Below are 25583 nucleotides of genomic sequence, written 5' to 3' on the forward strand. Positions count from 1 at the left end.
TTTTAAATTGAAGTCTAGCTGGGTTGGTCAGGTCCGATCAACAACTTTTCAAATAGGTATGGTGTAATAGTGGAATATTATAATCACAAACAATAAAATTAATAAACAAAAATAATAATGAAAAAACTATACCAAATTAATACAACTATCATCAAAACACAACAGTGTTAGTGTTAAACTACTAGTGTATAGTTTGCATAGTCACTTCGCTTCCTGTAAAATATAAACACATTATTGTTATAAGGTCAGTAGTTGGTAAATATTTGAATCCTTTTGTTGTCGTGGTCACAAACATAGATTCTACCATTAGGACCAAAACATATCCCAGCAGGGCAACTAAACTGACCACTATCAGATCCATGTGATCCAAAGCAATGAATGAAGTGGCCAACATGGTCAAAGACAGACACACAATGATTACCATTACTCACTAAAATGAAGCCATTCACATCAGTGGCAAGACTATATGGATAACTCAACTGAGATCCTTGTGTATCAAACTTGCTTACATAATGACCATCAAGAGTAAAAGTGACTATACAGTGATTACTACAGTCAGCAACAAGTAGCTGATTATTAACATTAACTGCTACATCATAGGGATAACCTAACAAACCAGAACCAAAAGAGATGCGAAACTGACCATGGTACTGGAACACTGATATACGACGGTTACTATACTCAGCAACATACACCCTACCATTATGTGTTGTGATACCATATGGATGCTGTAATTGACCATTACCTGAACCACTACCTCCAAATTGTAGCAAGTAGTTACCATTGACATCAAACTTCTGTATCCTGTGGTCTTCAGTGTCAGCCACATACAAATGATCGTTATTGTCAAATGCTACACCACGAGGATAACTGAATTCAGTACTATTACTACCATAGCTACCAATTTTCCTAACTAACTTATCCTGATCATCAAATACACATACACAATGGTTGGTGTTGTCAGCTACTGCCCATACTCCATTCCTACCAAATGCAACACCCCAGGGTTGACCCATGCTACCATTATTATTCACTATCTTGTTAGGCTGGTTAAGTGCTTGGTAATTCCTAACCACAGCAATGCTGTAAGGACTTCCCCTAATTTCCTGACCATTTATGGACACATGTAACTTTGCCTCTCCAACTTGTTTACCTACAAAATATAATGAAGCCACATAACTACCATCATTGTTATCCCTTATCTCCCCAACAGTCACATTGCCTTTAACCGATTTTAACTGGACTAATACATTGTGATCTCCCGTGGAACAATGATCTCCATTGCTATCCTTGGTGATAATGGTGACTTCTACCTTTTCACCTACAATGATGGATTTTGGAAGATTAGCTAACTCAGAAGCATAGTGGTCTGCATTTGCAGAGAAAGAACCAAATTGTGGAAATGGAACCTTGTTTGGTTTATACTCCATTGAAGCATATTGTACAGGATGTTTGTTCAGTTTGTTGTACTTCTCAGTTAGCTGCTGAATACCACAAATCACTTGTTTCTTTGCAGACAATGCTTCTTGGTCAGAGCTCTTCTCTAGAGAATCATTCAGTTCTTTCATGTTCATCAGTTCAGCTTGTGCTAAATCCACTTCATCTAGTTGTGTTGTAAGTGCCTTCTCTTTCTGTGACACTGTGTCACGTACTTGTTGTTTCAGTTGACCTTTTTGTTTCATTAGCTTTTCAACCAGATCATCATAATGTTGATCAATTTGCCTGTTCACTTCATCATCTTGTTTTCTTATCTTGTTCACCATCTTGTCAATGCTGTTATGTACACAAGACAGATCTTGGATCATTCCTTCTATTGGAGTGGTTATCTGCTTTAACTGTGATCGGTGCTTACTTGCCATGTTTTTCATTGAGTCATGATTATGGCCATTATGTTTCTTCATTGTACAATACATACACACCAGTTCATCACATGTCTCACAGTAGTACTTCAGTTGTTCATCATGTTCCTTACAAAGTGGGATCTTCACTTTGGTTTGGATGGCTGGTATGTCTTTGTTTGATCTCAGTTCAGTTAAAGGCACAACACCATGACCACGATATCTCTTTTGGCGATTATGGTTGTTATTACAAGTGTTACACAAAAAACAATTACAGTCAGGGCAAAATGATACCACAGGATCATCTTCATCACATTCATCACAGTTAACTTTCTCTTCCCCATCCACTTTCTTCTTCAGAATCAAATCATCAACTAGTCAGTTGATGAAGAAATTGGTAGCAAATTCCTTCACTCCTCCTGCAGGAACCTTAGCTTCCTTCCTGCACTCAGGACAGATGATCTTGGATTGTACTTGTATTTTCTCCAGACATTTTTCACAGTAGGAATGATAACAAGGCAGGTATTTGGGGTTTTTGAATAACTGATAACAAACTGGACAACTTAAATTATTTTGAGCTTTCTTCACCTCCACTGCAGACATTGTTCACTATATATAATGTGAAGAATAATAAAATATTATGCACTAATGTAGTAACTTGAATGATACAACAACATACTCTGTGGCTGTACTGTAAAATGCAGTGTATTACATATAGTATACTGTGTAATACAGTGTACTTTATAGTAATTGTGAATGGGTAACACAAAGTGAATCTATCAAAAAGAAAAAATGGTCAATCAGGTAGCTAAATTACATCAATGACCACAGCTTATATTGTTGATTGCTATTAGCAAATTTCTCAGAATTATATCCTTTGATATACTTATTGCTGGACAAATAGGTAGTTTGAACACAAAACAATGTATTGTGGATCAGGTTGGCTGACCTAGATGACTCACTAACCCTGCTTGCTAACAGTAATCATTGTGTAACTTGGAATGATCCACTCACTGCAACTAAAGCAGTGGTACAAACCTTAGTAGATGTCTTGGTATAGAAAGGTTTTAAGTATCACTGCATTTGTTAAGGCATACAGGCAGCCAGTGCTGCATGGCTAAACAAAAGTGGAACGTTTCCTTTAATGGTTGAAGTTGTACCTGTAAAAGTGACTTTATTAAAAATAATTTGTGCTATTCTACAAGTTGCATAACAATAATTACTTGCATTGTTCCTTGTCACTGTTTGTGTTAGGAACATGATACTGTAGTATAGCGGCACAACCAAAAAATTGTGCACTTTTTCATAAAGCCATGAAACTTTCCACACAAATAGTAGTTCTCAATACACATATTTTCAGATATAGTGCCATTGCTGATTTGACCTTTGGTGACCTTTACTGCCATTTTTGTACAGAAAATTGATCATTTTTGTCTTTAACTCCCTGAGGCAGTAATTAACTTGTTAAAACATGGTACCAAACACAAGATCTTACTGATCAAGATCTTTATTTTGGTATATACCATGTTTTAACAAGTTAATTACTGGCTTTACTGCCTCAAGATCTTGTGTTTGGTACCATGTTTTAACAAGTTAATTACTGCCTCAGGGAGTTAAAGACAAAAATGATCAATTTTCTATACAAAAATGGCCGTAAAAGTCACCAAGGGTCAACTCAGCGATGGCACTATATCTAAAATTACATGTCATGAGGAGTACTATTTATGTGGAAAGTTTCGTTGTTTTATGAAAAAGTGCACAGTATTGCCAATTTTGGGGGCTATGCCGCTATACTATAACTATATACTGGGAAGCAACAATAAATGGGCTCAGACAGTGTGTGAATGTGATAAATAGTTGATCGTGGTTCTGTGCAACATGCTCTTTGGTCACATGCCAGATTATATGTGTCCAGTAATTACTTGCAAATGGCTCACACTTTAATAGGAAGAAGATTTGAGCTATTAAATATTATTGGATGTAAAGGTATACAATTTTAGGGACATGGCTAATTATTACAACAGTTTCTTAATTGTGCTGAAAAAATCATCATTTTAAATACTTTTTTCAGTGAAAACTAACTTCTATCTAGTACTATGCTAACTCGCCACATGGCACTGTTGCACAATCCATTCGTACTTGTAAGTGTAACTCTAATAATTTCTGTTACTTACCACAAGTAGGTTAGCTAGCTACCACAAGTAGGTTAGCTAGCTTGTGTAAGTGTAGCAAAACTATTTCTTGGGATTGTAACAGTTATACTAGGAATGACAAGACAAAGTTGTGGCTGAGAAAGATTGTTCTAAGATTAATGATTTTATGCGCATCCCAATTAACATTCACTCTCATGTTTCTCTGTGGTACATCCTTAGAGTTGTTACAAGTAAGGATAATTATTATAGAACATATTAGCAGACAAATTTTGTTTATTCCATGATGGAGTCTTTATAATCTGTGGTATGCTATAGTACTTGCATGTGATCCAATCGCAAAAATAACACCGATCCGAGTTGTTCCGGCGTTCCAGATTTTCCATACTCCCACTAAGAATGTGTACTTTCACCAATACAATCTAGTGGCTTGCAGCATGCACACACCAAAATGTTTCTCAAGAGCTGTAACAGTATAGACTGTGACAGAATGCATTACAAGTGCTGCTCACTTTAATTGCTATTATGTATTATTGCAATTGGTCACTGTAAAGTGCTAATAATAAAAATAATAACAATAATATGGTATTTCATGTGAGTCTCAATAATCACATTACAAAACCAGCAAAGTGATGGGGCTCAGTGGATATGTAGGGAGCACATTATATTAAGCTTAGAGGCTATGTACTTCGTTTCATGTAATCGTCTAGGCAAAATGGCAAAAAACAGCTTTGCTTGCTTGACACATTTCCTTAAAGCTTACATAATTATGCGAAGCAATATATAAACATCTGGTGAACCCATTGTTTGCTAGTTTTACATTGCAACTATTGAAATTCACCAATACGTAATTAAATAAAGCAGCACTTAAACCATGTCCTATCTTCTCTGGCATAGTCAGGTTGCTGTAAGATCACCCCAACTTCAAGGTACCACCAACTGACTCTTTTCCCCAGAGAGCTAATGGCAACACAATGGTGGCAACATGTACAGTTGATATGAATTCCAGCAGCCACTGAGAGATAAACTACTGATGACAGAAGAAAGATAGTCCACAATATCTGAAAAACCAGTAACAAAAGTCAGTTTCTGAAAAATCAGTAATGAAAGTCAGTTTTACATCTAAACTCCAGAGACTCACTCACATAGCTCTATGATCTATGTTGTACCTCATGGTAACCCCTTACCATGAACAGTAGCATAATTATTTTGATGCAACCACTAATACAAGAATTTGTCTGCTGGCATACAGTACTACACTGTGATATGCATGTTCTGATACACAGTAGCTCTAATGCCACACAACATTTTGAGGATTGATTAATGACTCTCAAAGCATGCATTAATTTTATATCATGCAACTGACTAACAATTAAGACAAACAGTAGTGTGACCAAGAAAGTCGGTTGTGTATATTGACAGGTAGAAATAGAACATAATTTTAATGTATGTATAGTTCCGTAGTTCCTTCTAACATTTAACTGTCCACAAGATAGCTCACTACAAATTTGATTGAAATCTTTCCAGCCATCCCTGATATAGCTATGAGTGGCCAAATTAAAGTTTCAATATTGTTTCATTTCTTATTAAGACATCCATGAGGTCTTAGTAAACTGCTTAGGGAAAAAACTTTAAAATTGGTGTATACATATAGGCTAACTGTTAGATGCAAACTTTTGTGATTTGAAAGAAATAACAACAGCTGAAGAGTTACAAAGCAAAAACCAAACAAGTGGAGGATTGTGGGGCTGAAGTACTCTAATAGAACAGTCACAGAGGGTTAATGAATGCAAGAAAATACTGTTGTTCTGGTTCGAACGAGGGACCTCCACTCCTAACTCCTATTCACTTTTGTCATGGCTTTTCAGTTCACTTTATTTCCACCATACAAGTGAGTTTTCTAACAATGAAATTCTAGAACATTCTATGACCATTGTATTACAAGTTTACAAAAATGTGTAGGTTGATAGTAGAATTGAACAGTAGAATTTTAACTTTTGTGCTCAATAATCATCACTTCATTCATACTTTAGATACAGGTTTTGTTAACCATATACTAAAGGTAGGTAGTGGTAGGTAAAAATAGTGCTCATGTGAATCAAGGATCCAGGACCATGGACCAACTTTTCTCTGAACTTTCATCATATTTTATCAACTTCATAACATTTATATTTTGTTACCTTGCATAGCCTACTCTGTATGTCACAAATTATTGCAGTTAAAGCACTACATGAATAACATGATGCTTATCAATTAAAAATTCTATGTGCATTATAATACCCACTCTCTCAGTAAGAGGTCTTGTCTTGGTCTTTATAGCTAGCAGCTGGTTAGCATTGGCCACTTGTTCTTCACAACTTCAACTATATGGGTGGTGAATGTAATTGGTACAAGATAAACATCATGACGTACATCAGTAAAATGCAGAGGTCTTCACAGGTCCTAGGACCCTTGGTCCACTGTTATTTTGTACATGTACAACAACCTAAATGGTTTACTGACACTCTGTATAAGGCTGGTATATACCATTCATCACAGAAGGTATGAACAAACTTGGCACCTCTATAGACTTGTAAACACATGGGGTAGGTAATAACAGTGGACCCAAGGACCTGGAACCTATAGGACCTGTGAAGACCTCTGCAGTTTGCTGATGTACTTCATGATGTTTACCTTGTGCCATTACTTTCACCACCCATGTGGTTGAAGTTGTGAAGAACAAGTGGCCAATGCTAACCAGCTGCTAGCTAAAGACCAAAGACAAGACCTCTTACAGATTGTTTTAAAGACAGTCCATTTCATACTTTACGGTATGAGCTACCAACATGGACTGTCTTTAAAACACTCCTTAGAGTTTACTAGACTTCATAGCAGTTACCAATACTATGCATTCTGCACTAGCTAGTAACATAAAGGCTAAAATAAATTTGAGTTGTTAGAAAGCATAGTTTCATGGTCAAGGGTGCTAGTGCCTTTTTTAAGTTACAAAAAAGCTTTTCTCACTGCCTTCAATAAAGAGAGAAGGGAAACTACAGGGGAATCTAAACTACTGTTTTGAAGATTCTTCTCTACAGTATAATACTCTACAGAGGCCTAGTGCAAGATCACATCTTGCTTCATTCATGCGCTATATCCCTCAAATTCTATCCTCTGTGTTGTGAAGGTTCTTATTCAACAAACTTGTTGGTGCATGCATTTGCCATTCTGCTTTTTGTTTCTTGAGTTATGACACAAGCAGTGAACGCAAGCGAATGAACTTCAACTTCTATGAAATCCATGCCCTAAATGTTTGCAGATTTTTCACTGATCGCCCACCAAAAGTTTGGTAGAGACCAGATTATCAAGTACTCCAGAATATAATATTTTATAATGCAATGTAGAACTTGTGCATGCTGACCGGTTATTACAACAAATTCCAATAAACCACAAATACTATCTTATCAAAATAATAAGTTATAAATACTGCTCTGAATTAAGAAAAGCTCTGATTTCACACTGGAACACCTTCCTGTTATGTGTAGAGTCGCCACATTGCTCTTTAACAGGAACACCCCAATACATGCTGTATGGCTGTGAGGGATGATTATGAACTCAGTGGCAATATTATATGATTGCTTGTACAACCATCACAGGATTTGAACTTAATCCTAGCAAGAACAATTACGAAGCTTGAGTGATATATAGCAAGTTGTTCCTTTTTGGTACAGTATGCAATCTGGCACCTTCCTTGATGACAACAAGTGACACTTGATTTTCTTCATCCTGTTTGTCATCTCAAATATATCAAGTGAACGAATCTTAGATCCCAACTAAAGCTAACACTGCTTGTTTGGCTAGCATTTGGCAAGAGTGGGTAACTTACTGCAAGAAATATACAACACCAGAAGAAACCAGGGAAAAGCATAAGTGCTATTGGCTACAAAGGAGGTGAGGAAAGCCAACAAACAACGTTATTGTCCTCTGATACGTTGTGTCAACTATGCTGTGGATTGTAGCAAAAATTAAGAACTGGAGATTGAGATGTATATAAACTGTTTTGAAGAGTTTTCAATTTCAAGCTGTTCTTTGCCAGCATAATGGAAAGAATAGGACACAGGTCTGTTAAAGGTGTTAGGGCATTATACGTAAGTGGTCAACTTGAATGTGCTAAACTGTAGAGTCTGTAAAGAAGACGACAATAGAAAGCAGTGTTGTGGGTACAAATGTGTGTGCCAGCGAAGATGAAAATAGCAAGCCTGTGCCATCTCTTCCAAAAATAGGCTTATTGCAATGCAGTGAACTACATAGTCAACTTCACTTTCACTCACTCCAAGAACAGTGACTAGGTTTTTGTGCAAGTTTTGTTTTGTTTTGCTTGTGCTTTGTTGTGTTTAATATAGTTTTGTAAAAGTAGCTTCTGGTTAATAATACATTCTTGTGTACATACACCTGTAGGTGATGTTTCTTCCTGTGTGGCATGTGGTTACTAGGAGATAATGATAGTTCACATTTAGTTATTCAATGGTGCAAATTTTAAACAATCACCTCCTACATATTACATACAACAGAGGAATGCGTAGTATGTGTACAGGTGTGAGGGTCAGCAACCAACTAATTAGCACCCATGCAATAACTGCCTGTGAGATTCAGATATTAGCAAAGATTTTGAGATTTCTAAAAAGTTTCACAGGAGATTTCCATGTTTGTTTTTTGGAAAGACTTTAACGTAACATCTCTGATAGATTGGGCTTGGGACTCAGACCTTGGAATGAACGTAGTCCTCAATCTAGCTGACTTGAGTCACTTGACTTCTGATTACTAAATGCAAATAGCTATAGTGAATCATCCTTGGCATTCCATTCTCAAACTTGCAGCTACTCCAGCATAGTGAAAGCCTCTACGGAAACTGCATAGCTGTTATTGGAAACTACAGCTAACTAATAGATATTACAAGTACACAGAAAAATTTGTAATTTTTAACTAGAGTAGGGACCATAGCACATTGATAAAAGTACTGAAACAAGTTGAAGTAGTGCATGGTATTAAATCACAGTAAAACAATAAGAAGTGTTATATCCTTATTGCGCATTTCCATTATGGTATCTTGAACACAGTAGGGACATAACACGACTTAGTATTTTACTATGATTTAATATCGTGCACTACTAGCTTGTTTGAGTACTTTTATCAATGTGCTATGGTCCCTACTCTAGTTGAAAATTCCAAATTTTTCTGTGTACTTGTTTGTTAACTTAAAAAAAAAACAATTATTATGACTGGTGAACCCACGCATATCGCATCTGAAATGGCACCGTATGTGTGCCCCAATTATTGTCTGAAAAGTGAAGTATCCATTATGCTTCCTTGTCAGCTTTGTTCAACCTGTTATGTAGCATTTTGAATCAAGAACTGTTCAAAAAGCACCTCTGCAATCCACACACATACTGTACCGAAAGAAATGGTGCTGTGCGCCCCAATTATATCAATTATCGTCTGAAAAGTGAAGTATCCATTACATTATTTTTGTAGTCGGCTATGTTAAACCCGTTACACAGCAGTATGAAACAAGAACTGTTTGAAAAGCACCTCTGCTATCAAAATAGCCACTATGACAAATTTCCGTTACGAAGGGAAGCCATCATGTGTTATCACCAAATCGACACTTTTCGCTGTCAGCAAAGATGAATGGGACACAAAGGAGGACACTGGTAGGTCCACGAAGAATGCATTGTATATACTGCGTTATGCCAAAAGGCACCTGTCGGGCCGAAGCGACGTCGAACAGTGAAAAAACCAAGCCCGCAGCCTTAGCCGTTATCAAGTTATGCTTGTTTGAAGGCATCAGTCAGCTACTTACTTACTCGGTCAGTCAGTCAGTCACTAGAAACTTCTGTTAAATTTTTTTTTTTTAATTCCGTAGCAACTTGTTGAAGCGTTTTGGATCAATCTGAAAGCTTGCTTGGGCTTAGTTTTACCTAACCAATACTGCCTCATTGTTGTCAGGGGAAATTGAGGCTGTTTTTTGGGTGATATTATTTTGTGGGCCACACCTACTCCTTTGTGTTCCTACTGTACAGTACTATCGCACTGTATGATAATAATCTAGAAAATGGTATGTGAGCAATGCCTTGAAGTTCAATTGAAATACACGTTTCTTATTCACTCCCGACAGGAGACTCATGAGTATTAGACACTTAATGTATGATACCATATAAGTTCAAAGAGAAAGGGTTTATTTTCCATACTGTGCCAAAGTGTGCTATATTTTCCACCATACCAACAATGGACCTTGCATTTATGTAATCTGTAATAGTGAGAAGCTTTGGTTCTTCAGTAGTCATTTTGTGTTAAAAGGCACTGTAGTTGTTTATAGGAACTGTGTCATGGAATCCTTGTGGGTCCTTGTTGCATTACCTTTAGCCAAAAGGTTATGCAACAAGGACCCGGATCAGGATTGGAGGTGTACAAGATTGAGATACTCTAATAGAACATTCAGTGTAAGCATAATAGTTGATTCTGTTATGGAATTTTTCCAAATCTGCCTACACCTATACATACAATTAAGTACATTAGTCTGTTTAAAAGGTTTGGTTCATCAACTTGTGTAGTTATTACCGGTACTGGTGTACTTAATGTAGGTACACAATTTCCATTGAAAATGCAATCTCGTATCATTCATTTTTCAATTTCAACTATTATTCTATCATGCATATAATTTTGAGAGGATGCATCATGTGCTTGGTTGTCTGAACCTACTCAAACCTTTCCATTAGTAAATGCTGCAGAGAGCCATACCTATAATCTAAAGGCAGTATATAAAACATCTACAGGCAGAAATATGCATTTTATGTGGAAATGTCTCCAAATTGCAGTATTTTAACATCTATTTTTCAAAAATGGGATGCCCCAGACCCCTGCATGTAAAGCATGCTGGGAGGTGTGCTTTCACACCTCCACCCAAGAGATTAGTACCTTGAGTTAGCCCCCCCTTTTATAAATTCTAGATCCGCCCCTGATCTTGGTTGCTACTTTTATTTTCCTATGGCAATAAAGCACACTTTGCGTGAATGTGACACAACCCACGGAGATACTCTGACTAGAATGACCACAACTAGAACTAGCCCCACTAATAAAACTGTCAACAACATTAGCGTAGAATGCAATTAACAACAAAATATTAATTAATGGCTATTCACAAATGTTTGTAATTCCACTAAGTTATAGTTAGAACGAGCCGACAAGGCTTCTACGCAATTTAGTGACCTGATTACCGATGTGGGCGAGTGTTACCCACAAAAGGCCGAAGCCAAGCCCACGTCATCAGAGGGGTGCTAAATAGCATAGAAATCGATGTTGGCTTGTTCTAAGTAGTTTAGAAACTTTCTCTAAGCAAGTAACAAGAAAGATTGAGAGAAAGTGGCACTGTGTGGTACTAGCATCAAGATTTACCCCTCAAGGTTTCAGCCCCACACCATAGTAGCTATGTTATCCTATATGCCTAGATGAGTGCCAATGACGTTTGTCTAGTCCAGAAAGCAAGTTGCTACTTTCTTTCACTCTTTCTGTACTTGTTTCGCTAAGGGAAGTTTCTAAGCTACTTAGAACGAGCTGACACACCGCTTCAATATACTGAGCTACGTATACCATGCTGCAATGTTAGTATGACTTGAAGGGTAGCTATCTCTTGATGCCAGCAGCCGGTTTGCCACTTGTTATAGCAACTGTGGCTGTTGATACCAAGATTCACTCTTTGAGTTGATAGTATCAGTGACTAGGCCCATGGCCAAATGATGCAGAAAGTAAGCTAACAGTAAGGCTATTGTGTATTTAGCTTTGCCAATTTTCGCTTGATCAATGTAGTAAACAAACATGAGCTAAACAGGTTTCTATTGGATTTAGTACCCTCATTAAGCCTCTAGACATCAAAGGAAATTATGCATAAATTTTCTAATAATCTACAATTCAGTCTTAACTTGTTCATCATTGCAAACGTCCAGTGAATTCTTGGTTCATTCTGTGATATTGACACGACTTTGTCACATTGATAGCCACACTCGAAAACAATCATTAGATATTATTTATTATTATTTATTACAGGTAATTTATAAGGCTAAACAGCCTGTTACACCTGATCAACAGGTAAAAAAAGTACAAGTAGACTAATTACATACATTTATACATAGTGTTAGATGAATATTGGTCAATCAATTTCTTAAAATCATCAACTGATGCTGCACATGCTACTTCTTGGGGTAAATTATTCCATGGTTCAACAACTCTTCTTGTAAAAAAATATTTCCTGGCATCTGTTCTTGAAAAATATTTAAATAGCTTAAATGTATGACCTCTGGTATGGGTAATGGGTGAAAAAGTAAAAAAATCAGAATGGTCTATATCATACTTATCATGTAGCATATTGTAGACAGCAATCATGTCACCTCTATAACGTCTATAATGTAATGATGGCAAGTTAAGTACTTTCAATCGTTCCTCGTAGTCAAGATTTCTTATAGATTTGATCATTCTAGTTGCTTTCCGTTGGATTTTTTCTAATTTTTTGATGTCTGTTTTATAGTGAGGTCCCCAAACCAAGTTACCATATTCTAAAATAGGACGTACTATTGATTTGTATAAACATGTAAATGAATCTACAGAAATATCCGAAAAGGTCTGTTTAATAAGGCCAAGAAGTCTATTAGCCTTATTAACCACTGCCGAACACTGACTATGAAACTTGAGATTGCAATCAATCAACACCCCCAAATCCTTTTCCTCATTTACCTTAACAATATCCATCCCATCCATCTTATAACAATATCTTGGATTAAACTGACCTATATGTAGTATTTTACATTTAGAAATGTTGAAAGGCAACTGCCACATTACTGACCATTCAATGCAAGCATTAATATCATCTTGCAGGGAGGATATTGGGTTAGCACGACTAATGCTGGAATATATTTTTGTGTCATCTGCAAATAAAAGAACTTTATTCCTTAATAATGATGGCAGATCATTGATGAAAATTGCAAAGAAGAGAGGACCCAAGACTGATCCTTGAGGTATTCCACTTATTACATCACTCCAACCAGACATTGAACCATTCACAGAAACTCTTTGTCTGCGTCCTTTCAAAAAGTCTTGTATCCAATTAAACAGATCACCTCTAAAACCATATGCATAAATCTTTTTGAGCAACCTTTCATGAGGAACAGAGTCAAAAGCCTTCTTAAAGTCAAGGTACAAAACATCTACTGAATTACCACTGTCCAAAGTCTCTGTCCAATCATCAAGTGCACACAGTAACTGTGTCATACAAGACTTGCGAGGGAGGAATCCGTGTTGACATGGTGACATCAAATTGTTGTTAAACAAATGCTCTAACATTCCCTCACGAATAATAGATTCGAAAACTTTGGAAACAACAGATGTTAAACTTACAGGACGGTAATTACAGGGTGAAGATTTGTTTCCTTTCTTGAAAATTGGGATAATAGTTGCTACTTTCCAGTCTGGGGGTAGTCTACCCTCGCTTAATGACTTCTTAAAAATTATAGACAGAGGTATGCTTATTTCAGCAGCAGCTTCCTTCAACACTCTGGGGGGGAGCTCATCAGGTCCAGTAGCTTTGCTAGAATTTAAATCACACAACTTTTCTTTTACAATGCCTACATCAATTGCTATGCCATCGAGACTAGTTACAAAGTCACGGTCTTGAAACTCAGGGATGTTATCCATGGATTCTCTGGTAAATGTGCCGGTAAAAAACTTGTTCAACATTTCCGCTTTACCTTCATCAGTTGCTGCTTCAGTATCATTAAGTGACTCATCAACCAGGGTAGGAATGGAGGGTTTAACTCTGACCTTAGAATTTACATATCGCCAAAAAGCTTTAGGGTTGGTCTTCACTTCCTTAGCAATTCTCATCTCGAACTTAGATCTCAAGTCACGTGTAAGGCGTCTAAGCGAATTTCTTACTTCAGTAAACCTAAGATGATCCAAATGATTGCCAGTTCTACGGAACCTTTTCCATAATGTTTCCTTCTTATGTTTAAGATCAATTACTTTATGATTAGTATATGGTAATTTTCTACATTGGGGTTTATGGTACCTTGGGATAGAGCATTCCATAGCAGACTTAAAACGTTGCATAAAAAAATTCCAAGACTGGCATACATTTAGATCCTGTAATTCCGTCAACCAGGCAGTTTCGTTAAGGAGGCTTTTAAGCTTCATATAATCCCCTTTGTTAAAATTGTAAGATAGTACATCACTGGACTGGTTGATAGTTATTGGAGAACATGAAAGAGAAATATTCAAACACAAATGATCACTCAACCCCAGTCCAGAAGAATATTTGATGGATTTTACTATGTTCTCTTCATTGGTAAGTACTAGGTCTAGTACATGGGGGGATGAACCTGGTCTGAAACGTGTTGGCTCATTAACATGCTGAAATAAAACACATTCTTGTACTGTATCATAGAATTCCTGCTCATACGAATTGCCAGAAAAAGTATCATCACTCCAATCAATGCCAGGCAAATTAAAGTCACCAGCTATCAATAAATATGGTGGTCTTGACTCTAAAACCTCCTTAAATACACAACACAATTTGGATATGCTAACATTGGGATCAGTAGATGGTGAACGATAAATAGTACCAATTAGTAAATAGCTGTAGTTTAATAACTCTATTTTAACCCACAACTGCTCTTGAAATTCAGTAGTAAATGATACCTCCTTAGAATTGAGTGAATCAGTAATATAAATGATTATTCCTCTAGGGCTGTTTTGTAAAGGTGCATCAGGATCAAAATTAGTATAGGAAGTGTAGTTGGGAATTTGAAGTCTAGGAGATAGGATTGGGGCCTTTAATGCTTTAGGTATGACTTCAACTAACAGTATGATATCAGGTTTATCTAAATCAATAGTTGAATTTAGCTCATCAAATTTATTTAATAATTGATCACAATTAGTATAAAGTACTTTTAGGTTTCTTGATGCATTGAAGGAACTATCATGAAGTCATTTTTGAGTGCCGCCCACCAAACGTGGTGGACGTGGCACTATCCTTCCAAACTTAATGTACAAGTCTTTTTCTCCTGATGCTTTCCTGGCTCTCAACTCTTCACGCAGTTGTTTGCTTTGCTCACGTTCTTTTAGTGTTAAGTCAGGTGAAACATACACATTACTCCACTTAGAGCTAGCACGAAGCTTGGTAGCATTTCTAAGTATTTCTCTTTTAGCAGCTAGGTCCCCAATTTCTACTCTCAATAGGCGGGGCTTGTTGGCTTTAGGTGCCCCCAGCCTAGTTGGCTTTGATGCAACATTCTCAGGCACTCCAAATTCAGAAGTTAACAAGCTGGAAACTTGTTGAAGATCATTAGTTAAGCGTTGAGTATCAGGACAATCTGAAGGCTCAGGGAGATTATGGATAATGAGATTCTTTTTGCGCCTTTCCCTGTCCACATACTCATCAACTGCTGCAACAACACTTCGGTGAGCTGGAATCGGAGCCGGAGCTGAGCCGGATGGAACATCAGAAGCATCCATAGCTTCCACAGTAGGTATAGACGTCTGGATAGCTTGTTGAAATTGTTTTGTTTTCTCTGTTAGGACTTCGATAAACTGGCCCATGGCTTTGTCCAGTGATTTATGAATGGCAGAATCAATAACCTCGCCAATGGAGCCACTGCCAGTGGACTTACTAATAATACCCATTACAGAGCCATCACAGCCAGTACAAAACCAGTGGAGGCTCTTGATACCAGAGATACCATTAAAGAGATCCTCAGGGATATCACAACATACATTGCAGAACCACGAACAACAACATTCACACTGTAGAACATACTCACTAGAACCCTTGCACTTATCACATGTATATAACTCATCCTGATCAGCGTCCTTCTGAGAGACGGAAGGCCTTGGTGTAGGAACCTCGTAGGGCTTACCCGGGGCCTTCTTGTTCTTCTCTCTGGCCTTCGCGCCGTTTCTCTTCGTCTTGGGCATTCCAAATAGTGCTTCCCGTTGGTGATATCCTTAAATCCAACTGTCTTCAACAAGTAGATTCTACTGTGTGATGTTAGATATTTCAGAAAATCACTAGTAATGCAAATCCCGGGTCTTTACACAGGGGCAGTTCTAAAAAGTTGCTGACTGGTTTCCAACTTTAGGGTAGGGATGGGATCCGTATAGTGATATTGGAACTAGAACCTACTATATAGTTTATTTGTTATCTATGAGTGAAACAATCACCCTACAGATGTATAGAATCTGTTCATTCTAAGCCTAAGAAATTTAATGCTTTATCAAGCAGTTAGGCCAGGCAAAGTTGGTTACATGTTTCTCATCCAAAAAAATTCGGATTTCCATACAGAGTCATTTTTCATTCCTGATTCATTATTAAAGAAAATACTCCAAATCAAGCTCTCTGTTACTATAAACTTTAAGGTAAGCTAAAGCCTTTTAAGTATTAGTACTTATATTACGTTTTACTACTGTTTCTGCGGTGCAAGTGACATTTACTGTGCTGTAAATAATAGCCAGCCTTCTTAGCATCACAATGTGTCTGCACGTGATTGACAACAGCAATAATGAATTTAGATGCGGGCGGGGATGAGAAATAATAATTATTAATCAAGTTTGCCTGGCCTTCTATATAGAAGTTATGAAATCAGGAACGATAATTATTTTGTCAAGCCGGCTGACTTTACATCCGACGCTATCAGTGGCGGAGGAAGTAGTTGATATGAGGGGGGGCTCTGCTGAGCTGACCCAGACTTATTTCTATAGTTTGGTAAGGTGAGACCAAAAAGAAAAAAAAAAAAAAAGGTCACAACCAACTCACAAGAGCTTTCCATCTCACCAGCTACCATTTCTAGCTGATAAACTACATAAAAATCCTTACATAGCTCGCTACACACTGACTACTTTATTAGAGTGACTGCTCTATTAGAGTATCTCGATCTTTGTCACGGTTTTCAGCCCCACTCCAAGAAAGATAATTTCATTCTGAGGGGGGGCTAAGCCCCCCCTCAGCAGACCTAGGGGGGCTTTAGCCCCCTAGCCCCCCCCCCCCCTTTCCGCCGCCTATGGACGCTATTAACCACGCACGAGGAGAGATGCAAGCGTCACTTGTTGACTACCATCAGGAGTGTTATCAGTAGCTTAATGGTATCCGGAAAACGGCCCGTCAGCAAACGGCAATGACTATGTTGGAGGCTGTATAATATAGCTATAAGCTTAACTATACTCTAATACTAATAACGAATGTCTAGTCTAAATGCCACTGGCCCTCAATTCAGTGCACTCGGCGTTCCATTTCGTTCGATCTAGCTAGTAGCTACTGCTGCTGGCAATTCTATCGCTCAGTTTAGCTACCAGTGGCGGATACAGGGGGTTGCAATGGTTTCAGTTGAAACCCCTTGAAAATAGCGCGCGCCCCAAATTTATTGACGAGTCGTCGTGTCAATGATAAAATCGCCACGTGTGTTATAGAAGGATTCTCTACTGGCGAAAAACTTCATAGTTTAGCCTTTGAAATCACAATTATAACGTTGTACAGCAGGTAGTGACCTTTTATTTATTTTTTTTGTTTTCGAATTACAGCTAGGCTAGTCTCGCGGCGCCCGACCCTAAAAGTGTGTCTGGTGAAACTGTGTACAAAAAGTTTGGCGCTGCCGGAATGTTGGAAGCTCCAATCAGATCGCTCCATTTCAAATTGATTATGTAATGCGTACATTTCAAAAGATTCGCGGCTTACGGTTAATTACATCCGGTGACTCTGCCGCTTAAACTCATTGAGAAAACAACCATACAATTCTGTTGGGTTCGTTTTACTGTTGAATAAATAAAGTAGCGCTATTAGTTTGGTGATGCTGTAAGCGGATCTGGTTGAATGGATGTTGTGACGTAAACAGTGCACTTACGTAACAGGTAAAACGTCATCCAATAAACATTCCAGAGCTCAAACTTTTTGTACACAGTTTCACCAGACCCACTTTTTAGGGTCGGGCGCCGCGAGACTACAGCTAGGCTGAAGTTGAGTGGAACCTGAAACCCCCTATGAAAATTTCTAGATCCGCCACTGGCTACTGTTTTTTTCCTTACATTCAAAATAACCCCCCGGCTGAGTTTCGGAATTAAATGCGAAGAAAGTTTCTGGCTCGAAGCTACGTCACTGAAGGAACTTAGTCATAGCTAGTCCCTTTGTCATGTAGATTATGATGAACAAACATAAATAAACCCAGCAGATAGCAAAATCCAACTCACCAATGCCTTCACTGCCTTGACGTCAGTTGACGATCGCCGCTCTGTTGAGTGTCGAAAGGAATTTTAATCAAAAATGATTCATTGGGTAGGTTGGGTATGAACATGGGCGCGCCCCTTCTCACGTGGGTAGAGTGCCTTTGTGGTCAACTGTTTTCTCCGCCAGCCGCAACAAATTTACGAGTGATCTTCTCAGCCGTATGTTCTAACCATTGCTAGCGAACATGTGTAATAATACTTGCATGGCTTGCCAAAAATACAACAATATACATGTTCCTTGTACAATCTGCAACTGGCCATGTAACAATAGTAACTAACAATAGTAACTATAAATATATGGGGTAAATATAGCTACAGAAAAGCATGTTACAGTTTGCTGTTTACTGTAAACCCTTTTTGAATTAAGCAATGTTCTACCAATTTAACAGTATCTAGAGCACACCCCATGAAGAAAGTTACTCCTAGTCCACCATGACCATAATTATGTACAATTATGGATTTCTTCAAAGTTGTTTCATCTACTTCAAGTCTAACTTTGCTCCTGCCTGGTCGAAGTCCCACCACCTCCTTCACCACCTCAGCTGTAGATAGTCCGGGAATGTACATACAACATCTCTCCATGATTGCCTTACTAACTAATGGATCTACTTGTGTGGACCAGTTGCCTACATCAGCAGTACCACCTAATACTACACTGTCAGCTCTTGGAAATATATATGTTAGTATGCCATCTTCTGTTTCCTCGGCTAAGACCGTCTTGATCCATGGAGCCTTGACCACAATAGCCTGACCTTTAACTGGGTACACTTCAGGATCATTCACTAGTTGTCTACTACCAAGTCCTGTACAGTTCACTATGATATCATAGTGACCATCAATTTCTTTTAGACTCTCCAGTCTCCTCTGGACTACTACACCACCATTAGCTTTAAACTGTTCCATCTGCCATGTTAGGTAGGAACCGCTGATCATTGTGAAGGTAGAATATGCCCAACAGTTTTTGCCAGCAGGATATTGCAAAACTTTCATCTCTTGCTCTCCAACATGATGAAGGTCTAAAACGTAATCCTTCCACCATGGATCTTCCCTCTCACCCTCATACACGTCATAAATAGATATCAAAGAAATGTCCAGTGTCTTTGCGAGTGGTGATGAAAAGAGGCTGTACAAGTGCTGGAAAGTAACCTTAGTCCACTGATTCCTTCTGGAATCACGTGACCCCACTTCGTTGTTGTCCACAAAAGGTCGGATTATTGCTCCAGCAATATCACTAGTGATGTGTGGGGAAAATTCTTCGGCTATCAGCGTCACTTCCGGTTTGTAAAAAATCATTGTCAACATCATTGCAGTAGGTAGACCGATTATTCCAGCACCTATCACTGCTATACGAGGTCGCTTCACTTTCTCCATTGCATGCTGCATTGCCAGTAGACTATTATGTCCTGTAAGCTAATGTATAGCTATATTCACTCATAGACTCGTCGTGCAGCTGTGTGACTTGCAGCTGTACTAGCCACCTGACTCGAGTCGTGTCAATAAGCCGAGCAATAAGTTACGTACCTTTTCAAAACTTCAGTTATTGCTTCAGCTATTGAACTTGAACTGTCACAAGTTATAAATGGCAGCAGTGAGTTGGTGAACAGATTTAATCAAGCCTCATCGTAAATCCATCAATTTCAGTTATCTACCAGAAGTTATCAGTAGTGTCAACCATCATTTCTCGTCGATACTCATTCTTTGTTACCACTGTCTTCCTGTGGAATTCTGTACCATTACACACTGTCATAGATAGTACATAGATAGTACTATCTATGAGACTGTGTAATAGATAGTCATAGATAGTACTATGACCAGCCAGATGAAGTGATTCGTGGTTTCGAAGCCTTATACATCGATAATGTGTCAGTAATGTACGGAAATACATGAAGTTTTACGATTTTTGTATACGGAGTTTTACGATTTTCGTGTGATTTCCTGATTTCAGATGTGGTTCATATTAAAATATTTCCGCATACCAAACGTAGACTACAATTACGGCAATTTTCCGGGGTTTTTTGTAGGGAGGCGGAAGCGTTCAAGTACGTAGCCGAGTGAATTATCGGCAGTTGGTGGATGTAGAAGTTAAAAGGATTCGTAGTAACCAAGGACTAACTTCTGCTTCGCCAGAAATGCTTTCGCCTAGGCTGTATCTGATCCGGAGCTGAGAGGAGAGTCACGGAAAGCGCGCATTACAAGAAATGTACATTTCTGCACATTTGTCAAAATTTGTCAAAAAGTGCTGTTTGTTGTATTAGAGTATTTAAATACTTGCACAAAAACCTATAAATTTAACAAGTTTTATCAAGCTACCATAATATTACACGTGTAGCATATAAGGGGGTGAGAGGGAGGGGTGGGTGGCACAAGAACACGTAAAAGTAAAATAGCTGGCGATAAGAAATGACATCACGTGATCTCGAGAGTTGTGACAATATTCGACCTCCTCTGCACTCGCCACGGTACACCTCACCTTACTCCCAAAAGCTGTTGTACCGTGGCATACTTAACGGTACCACGAAAGGCGAGCGCAATTCTATTGTTACAGTCGTTTGTAGCTTTCTTTCACAGCAGGTGGGCACTAACCGGAGATGCCGTTCAAGAGACCTAGATCACCGAATAGTACACCAGATAAATCGTCGGATAAGTCAGCTAAAGTAGATCTTTGTGTCAAATGTGATGAAGCTGTGGTTGAGGACTGTATCTCCTGCGACTGGTGCTCTGAATGGGAACATAGATCTTGTGCTTCAATTCATGAGAAGGATTTTGAGCTGTGTAATTATGAGAATGTAGCCTTTTTCTGTTGTCGCTGCTTACCTGAAGTTTCAGAAGCTCTTTTCCTGTACAAGACCTACTCTAAACTTGATATTGAATTTGAAAACAGATTTCAATCCATGGAAAATAAGTTGCATAAAGGAATTGGTCAGCACCTTACTAAATGTTTTGAGGCAACAAGTGCAGTATCCCTGGAGGATACATGCAAGAAGCTACAACAGTCTATTGATGATTTATCATCAAAGATTACTGCTCTGTCCACTTCTAACAACAATCTTCATATGGAAATTGAAACCACCTCAGATTCTCTTAATCCAGGTCAAACTATTTCTGCAACTGTGTCTCCTACCAGCTCTGCTCTTAGTATAATCGATGAGCTTGCTGACCGTGACAGAAGGAAGAAGAATATAATTGTTTACAACCTGCCTGAGTCTGCTCCTAATGGTAAAAGTGATGGTGATGCTTTTGCAACTCTTTGTTCCTCTGTCTACAATTGTGCATGTACTATCACAAAGTCAGTACGTTTGGGAAAGAAAATAGTGAATAAACATAGGCCATTGTTATTGTGCTTGGATAATGAACAGGACAAACTTATGTTACTCTCCCGCTCTTACCTGTTGCGCCATAATGACTCTTATAAGAATGTATTCATAGTCCCTGACAGAACCAAGTTTGAGAGGGAAAAGCACAGAAAATTAGTTTCAGAACTTAGAAGCAGACGTTCACAAGGTGAGACCAACCTTGTAATTCGTAATGGAGCTGTAATCACCAAACCTACTGCTAGAAGTAACACCACTTCAGTGCCAAACACTGGTACTACTAATCAACACTCCTGACGACTCTCGCACTGGCGTGATGAACCATTCCATGTCCATTACATCTGATTTAAGTTATAGTGACCAATGTGACTTTTCTCCTGACCTCTCTATTTACACTACATCTGATACCCCAGATAGTGATTATGACAGTGACGATAACTCTGATAGTGAGTCACCTGACTTTGACTTTCAATCCTTAACAGTCTTTTATACTAATGCTGATCAGTTTCTTAATAAGCGTGATGAACTACAGATGTTCATTGCTGGCAATGAACCTGATATAATTCTGATCAGCGAAATCCTGCCAAAGAGCCATTGTAACACTATTTCTTCTTCGAGACTATCCTTGGATGGTTACAATATGTTTTTTAATTTTGATCCTGATGGCTGTCAACCAACCACTAGCACTCGTGGTGTAGGTATATATATTTCAAAAAGAATATCTGTCTTGGAATATCATTTCACAGGCTCCAGCTTTCAAGAACATATTTGGATCTCAATTTCGCTCAAAGGTTGTGATAATTTACTCATTGGGTGTATCTATCGAAGCCCATCTTCTGAGTTATTAAGTAGTACTAATTCTCTGTGTGAGCTTCTGAAGTCAATTCCTAGTCTCAAGTTTTCTCATGTCCTAATATGTGGAGACTTTAATTACCCTAACATAGATTGGTCATTACCATCAGCACCAGCTCATTGTGAACAGCTATTTCTTGATACTGTTCAAGATATATATCTCTTTCAACATGTACTGGAACCAACACGACATCGTAGCTCCTCTTCCAGTTTACTTGATCTTGTTTTCACAAATGAAGAAGGAATGATATCTGATATACAACCTCTCCCTGGTCTTGGTTTGAGTGATCATGTTTGTCTCAAATTTGTTTTAACATGTTATGGTAAGTACATCCATGATAACAAGCCAAGGTACAACCTTCATCAAGCTGATTTTGACAGGATGCGGACTTTGCTGGAGGCTATTGACTGGGATGATACATTAAGTTCCTTAGACATTCATCAAGCATGGGATGTATTTGCCTCTCATTATGAGTCAATTCTTAAGGAATGTATACCCTGCCATGCACTTAAAATGAAGAAGAAAAACATTTATATGACACGTGAAGCATTTCGTATAAAGAAGAAAAAATGTAAGCTTTGGAAACAGTATAAGCTATCTGGCACAAAGACAGACTATTCACTATATAGCAAAGCCAGAAATGAGCTGCGTAGTTTGACAAGGTCTCTTCGCAAGTCATATGAAGAGAAAATCGCCTCCAATATTAAAACTAACCAGAAAGTATTTTGGAAATATGTAAACTCCAGATTAAAATCAAAGTCTAGTATCAATTGTCTACAACATGCTGATGGCTCCATGACACACTCCAACACTGAGATGGCTAATGTTTTCAACAATCATTTTGCCAGTGTATATACTAGAGAGGATACATCCTCAGTACCTTCATTTCATCTTGATCACACAGTACCAACACTTAATGATGTCGATATAACACCATCCATTGTACTTGACAGGTTAGAGAAAATCAATGTAAACAAATCATCAGGACCTGACGGTTGGCCTCTACTCTCATTAAAGGAAACTGCTTTACAACTTAGTGTTCCATTGTGTATACTGTTTAAAAAGTCACTTAGTAGTAGCTGTCTCCCTAGTAGTTGGAAACACGCCCATGTCACACCAATTCACAAGAAGGGAAATCGTTCTGCTGCTGATAACTACCGTCCAATAAGTTTAACGTCACCTATAGTCCGAATTTTGGAGTCAATCATTAAAGATCATATCACACACCACATGCTCACTAACAGTTTATTTTCTCCAAGCCAACATGGTTTCATTGCTGGCAGGTCGTGCACAACACAGCTTCTTACAGCAATGGACTACTGGACCCAATCACTTAATGATGGCTATCCTGTTGACATTATATATTTAGATTTCCGAAAGGCATTTGATTCTGTCCCTCATAATCGACTACTGATGAAATTGAAGGCATATGGCATGGGCGGGTCTCTACTAAGATGGGTACAGAATTTTCTTTCTGGTAGAAGGCAACGAGTTGTGCTTAATGGTGATCACTCTAGTTGGTCCACAGTCTCTAGTGGGGTTCCCCAAGGTTCAGTCCTTGGCCCCATGCTCTTTCTATTATATGTTAATGATATTCCGTTATCTGTGGACAGCTCAATCTTACTATTTGCTGATGATGCCAAGATCTTTCGATCAATTAGATGTGAAGCCGATTACTTACAACTTCAACGGGATATTGATATATTGTTTGAATGGTCGAGAACCTGGTTGCTTAATTTTAATATTAGCAAGTGTTATGTTTTGCATTTAGGTCTCACCCACTCCTATGGAAATTATTGTATTGATGGTAATGTTATAACATCTACTGAGTCAGTCAAAGATTTGGGAATCATCGTTGACTCTTCTCTGAAGTTTCATAACCATACTGCTATAGTAACTGCAAGAGCTAATCGTATACTAGCTGTGATTAATAAATCGTTTGAGTACTTGAACACCAACGTGTTACTCCAACTGTACAAATCCTTTGTTCGTCCCATATTAGAATATGGAAATATTATATGGGGTCCACAGTTCATACTCGATCAGCAGTCAGTTGAAAAAATTCAAAGAAGAGCTACCAAGTTAGTGAGCGAAATTAAAGACTTGCAATATGTTGACAGATTAAACCACCTAAACTTACCATCTCTCAGATATCGACGTCGTAGAGGGGACTTAATTTACACATACAGACTATTTCATAACATGCTGGACATGGATAGCTCATCTTTATTTACCCTTCGATCATCTTCTATAACAAGAGGTCATGATTTAAAGATCTATAAACCACACGCTACCTGCTTGCCACGCCGTCACTTTTATTCAGTAAGAATTATAAATGATTGGAATGGACTCCCATATGACTCAGTTAATGTTCATTCAACCAATTTGTTTAAGACACACCTAGATAGATTTTATTATGATTACCAGTATGATATTGTATAGTTATTTTTGTAGTAGTTTGATTGTATAGATCAGGTTTTTACAGGCTTTGCCTCCTTACCTGTACCCCCAATAATAATAATAATAATAATAAGCTTCACAAAAAAGGTAAGGCGTCTTAATTATATCGCCACTACTATGAATTATTTTGTGGGCCATAAATTTGAATGACAAACGGAATCACGAATTGCCCCGCCCACGCACGATGTATGCATCAAGCAGTGGCGTAAAGATGCTATAGTGACGGTTTGGGATGTAGTCCTACGTTTGTTTGTTTGTTTGTTTCAGTTTATCTGTAATTTTGTTTGCTTTACTGTGCCCATTTCACTGCTTGAAGTATCTTAGTTTACTACAGTGGTATATCCCCAGTATATGGAACAGTTAATTGTTTGTTATTTTAGTAGTTTTTCAGTAAACCCGCATTCACTGATGTTTTACTGAGAGTTTAAAACTTAGTAAAATAATTATGTTCCATATACTTAAGTTTACTGACACTTTACTATCAGTATAATTACAGTAAGGCATCTTAACAAATTAGTAAACTAAGAACCTTCAAGCAGTGTTTATTATGCTTATTCTAATTATTTAGTATAATGTTGTAATTCTAACTGATAAAGTGCGAGAGGTGAGGATGGTGACCTCTCAATGCCCCTTCAAAATTGGTGATCCATGCAAATATATATGGTGAGTGTGTAAATTA

The 25583-nt window shown here is 38.1% G+C and overlaps 2 protein-coding genes across 2 annotated transcripts; both read right to left on the reverse strand.

Annotated features, from left to right (window-relative positions):
* Window positions 1-67: 67 nt before the first annotated feature.
* Window positions 68-18296, reverse strand: LOC136253227 (tripartite motif-containing protein 2-like). The gene is made up of 2 exons (XM_066045853.1): window positions 18245-18296; window positions 68-2447 (listed from the first exon to the last, which is right to left on the reverse strand). Exon 2 carries the CDS (start codon window positions 1911-1913, stop codon window positions 246-248), a length of 1668 nt encoding a protein of 555 aa, XP_065901925.1. The 5' UTR covers window positions 1914-2447; window positions 18245-18296; the 3' UTR covers window positions 68-245.
* Window positions 18297-18607: 311 nt separating this feature from the next.
* LOC136253495 (D-aspartate oxidase-like) lies at window positions 18608-19651 on the reverse strand. Its single transcript, XM_066046169.1, has one exon. It carries the CDS (start codon window positions 19649-19651, stop codon window positions 18608-18610), a length of 1044 nt encoding a protein of 347 aa, XP_065902241.1.
* Between the last annotated feature and the right edge of the window lie 5932 nt (window positions 19652-25583).

The sequence above is a fragment of the Dysidea avara genome, chromosome 4 (assembly GCF_963678975.1).
Source record: "Dysidea avara chromosome 4, odDysAvar1.4, whole genome shotgun sequence".
Classification (NCBI taxonomy): Eukaryota; Metazoa; Porifera; class Demospongiae; order Dictyoceratida; family Dysideidae; genus Dysidea; species Dysidea avara.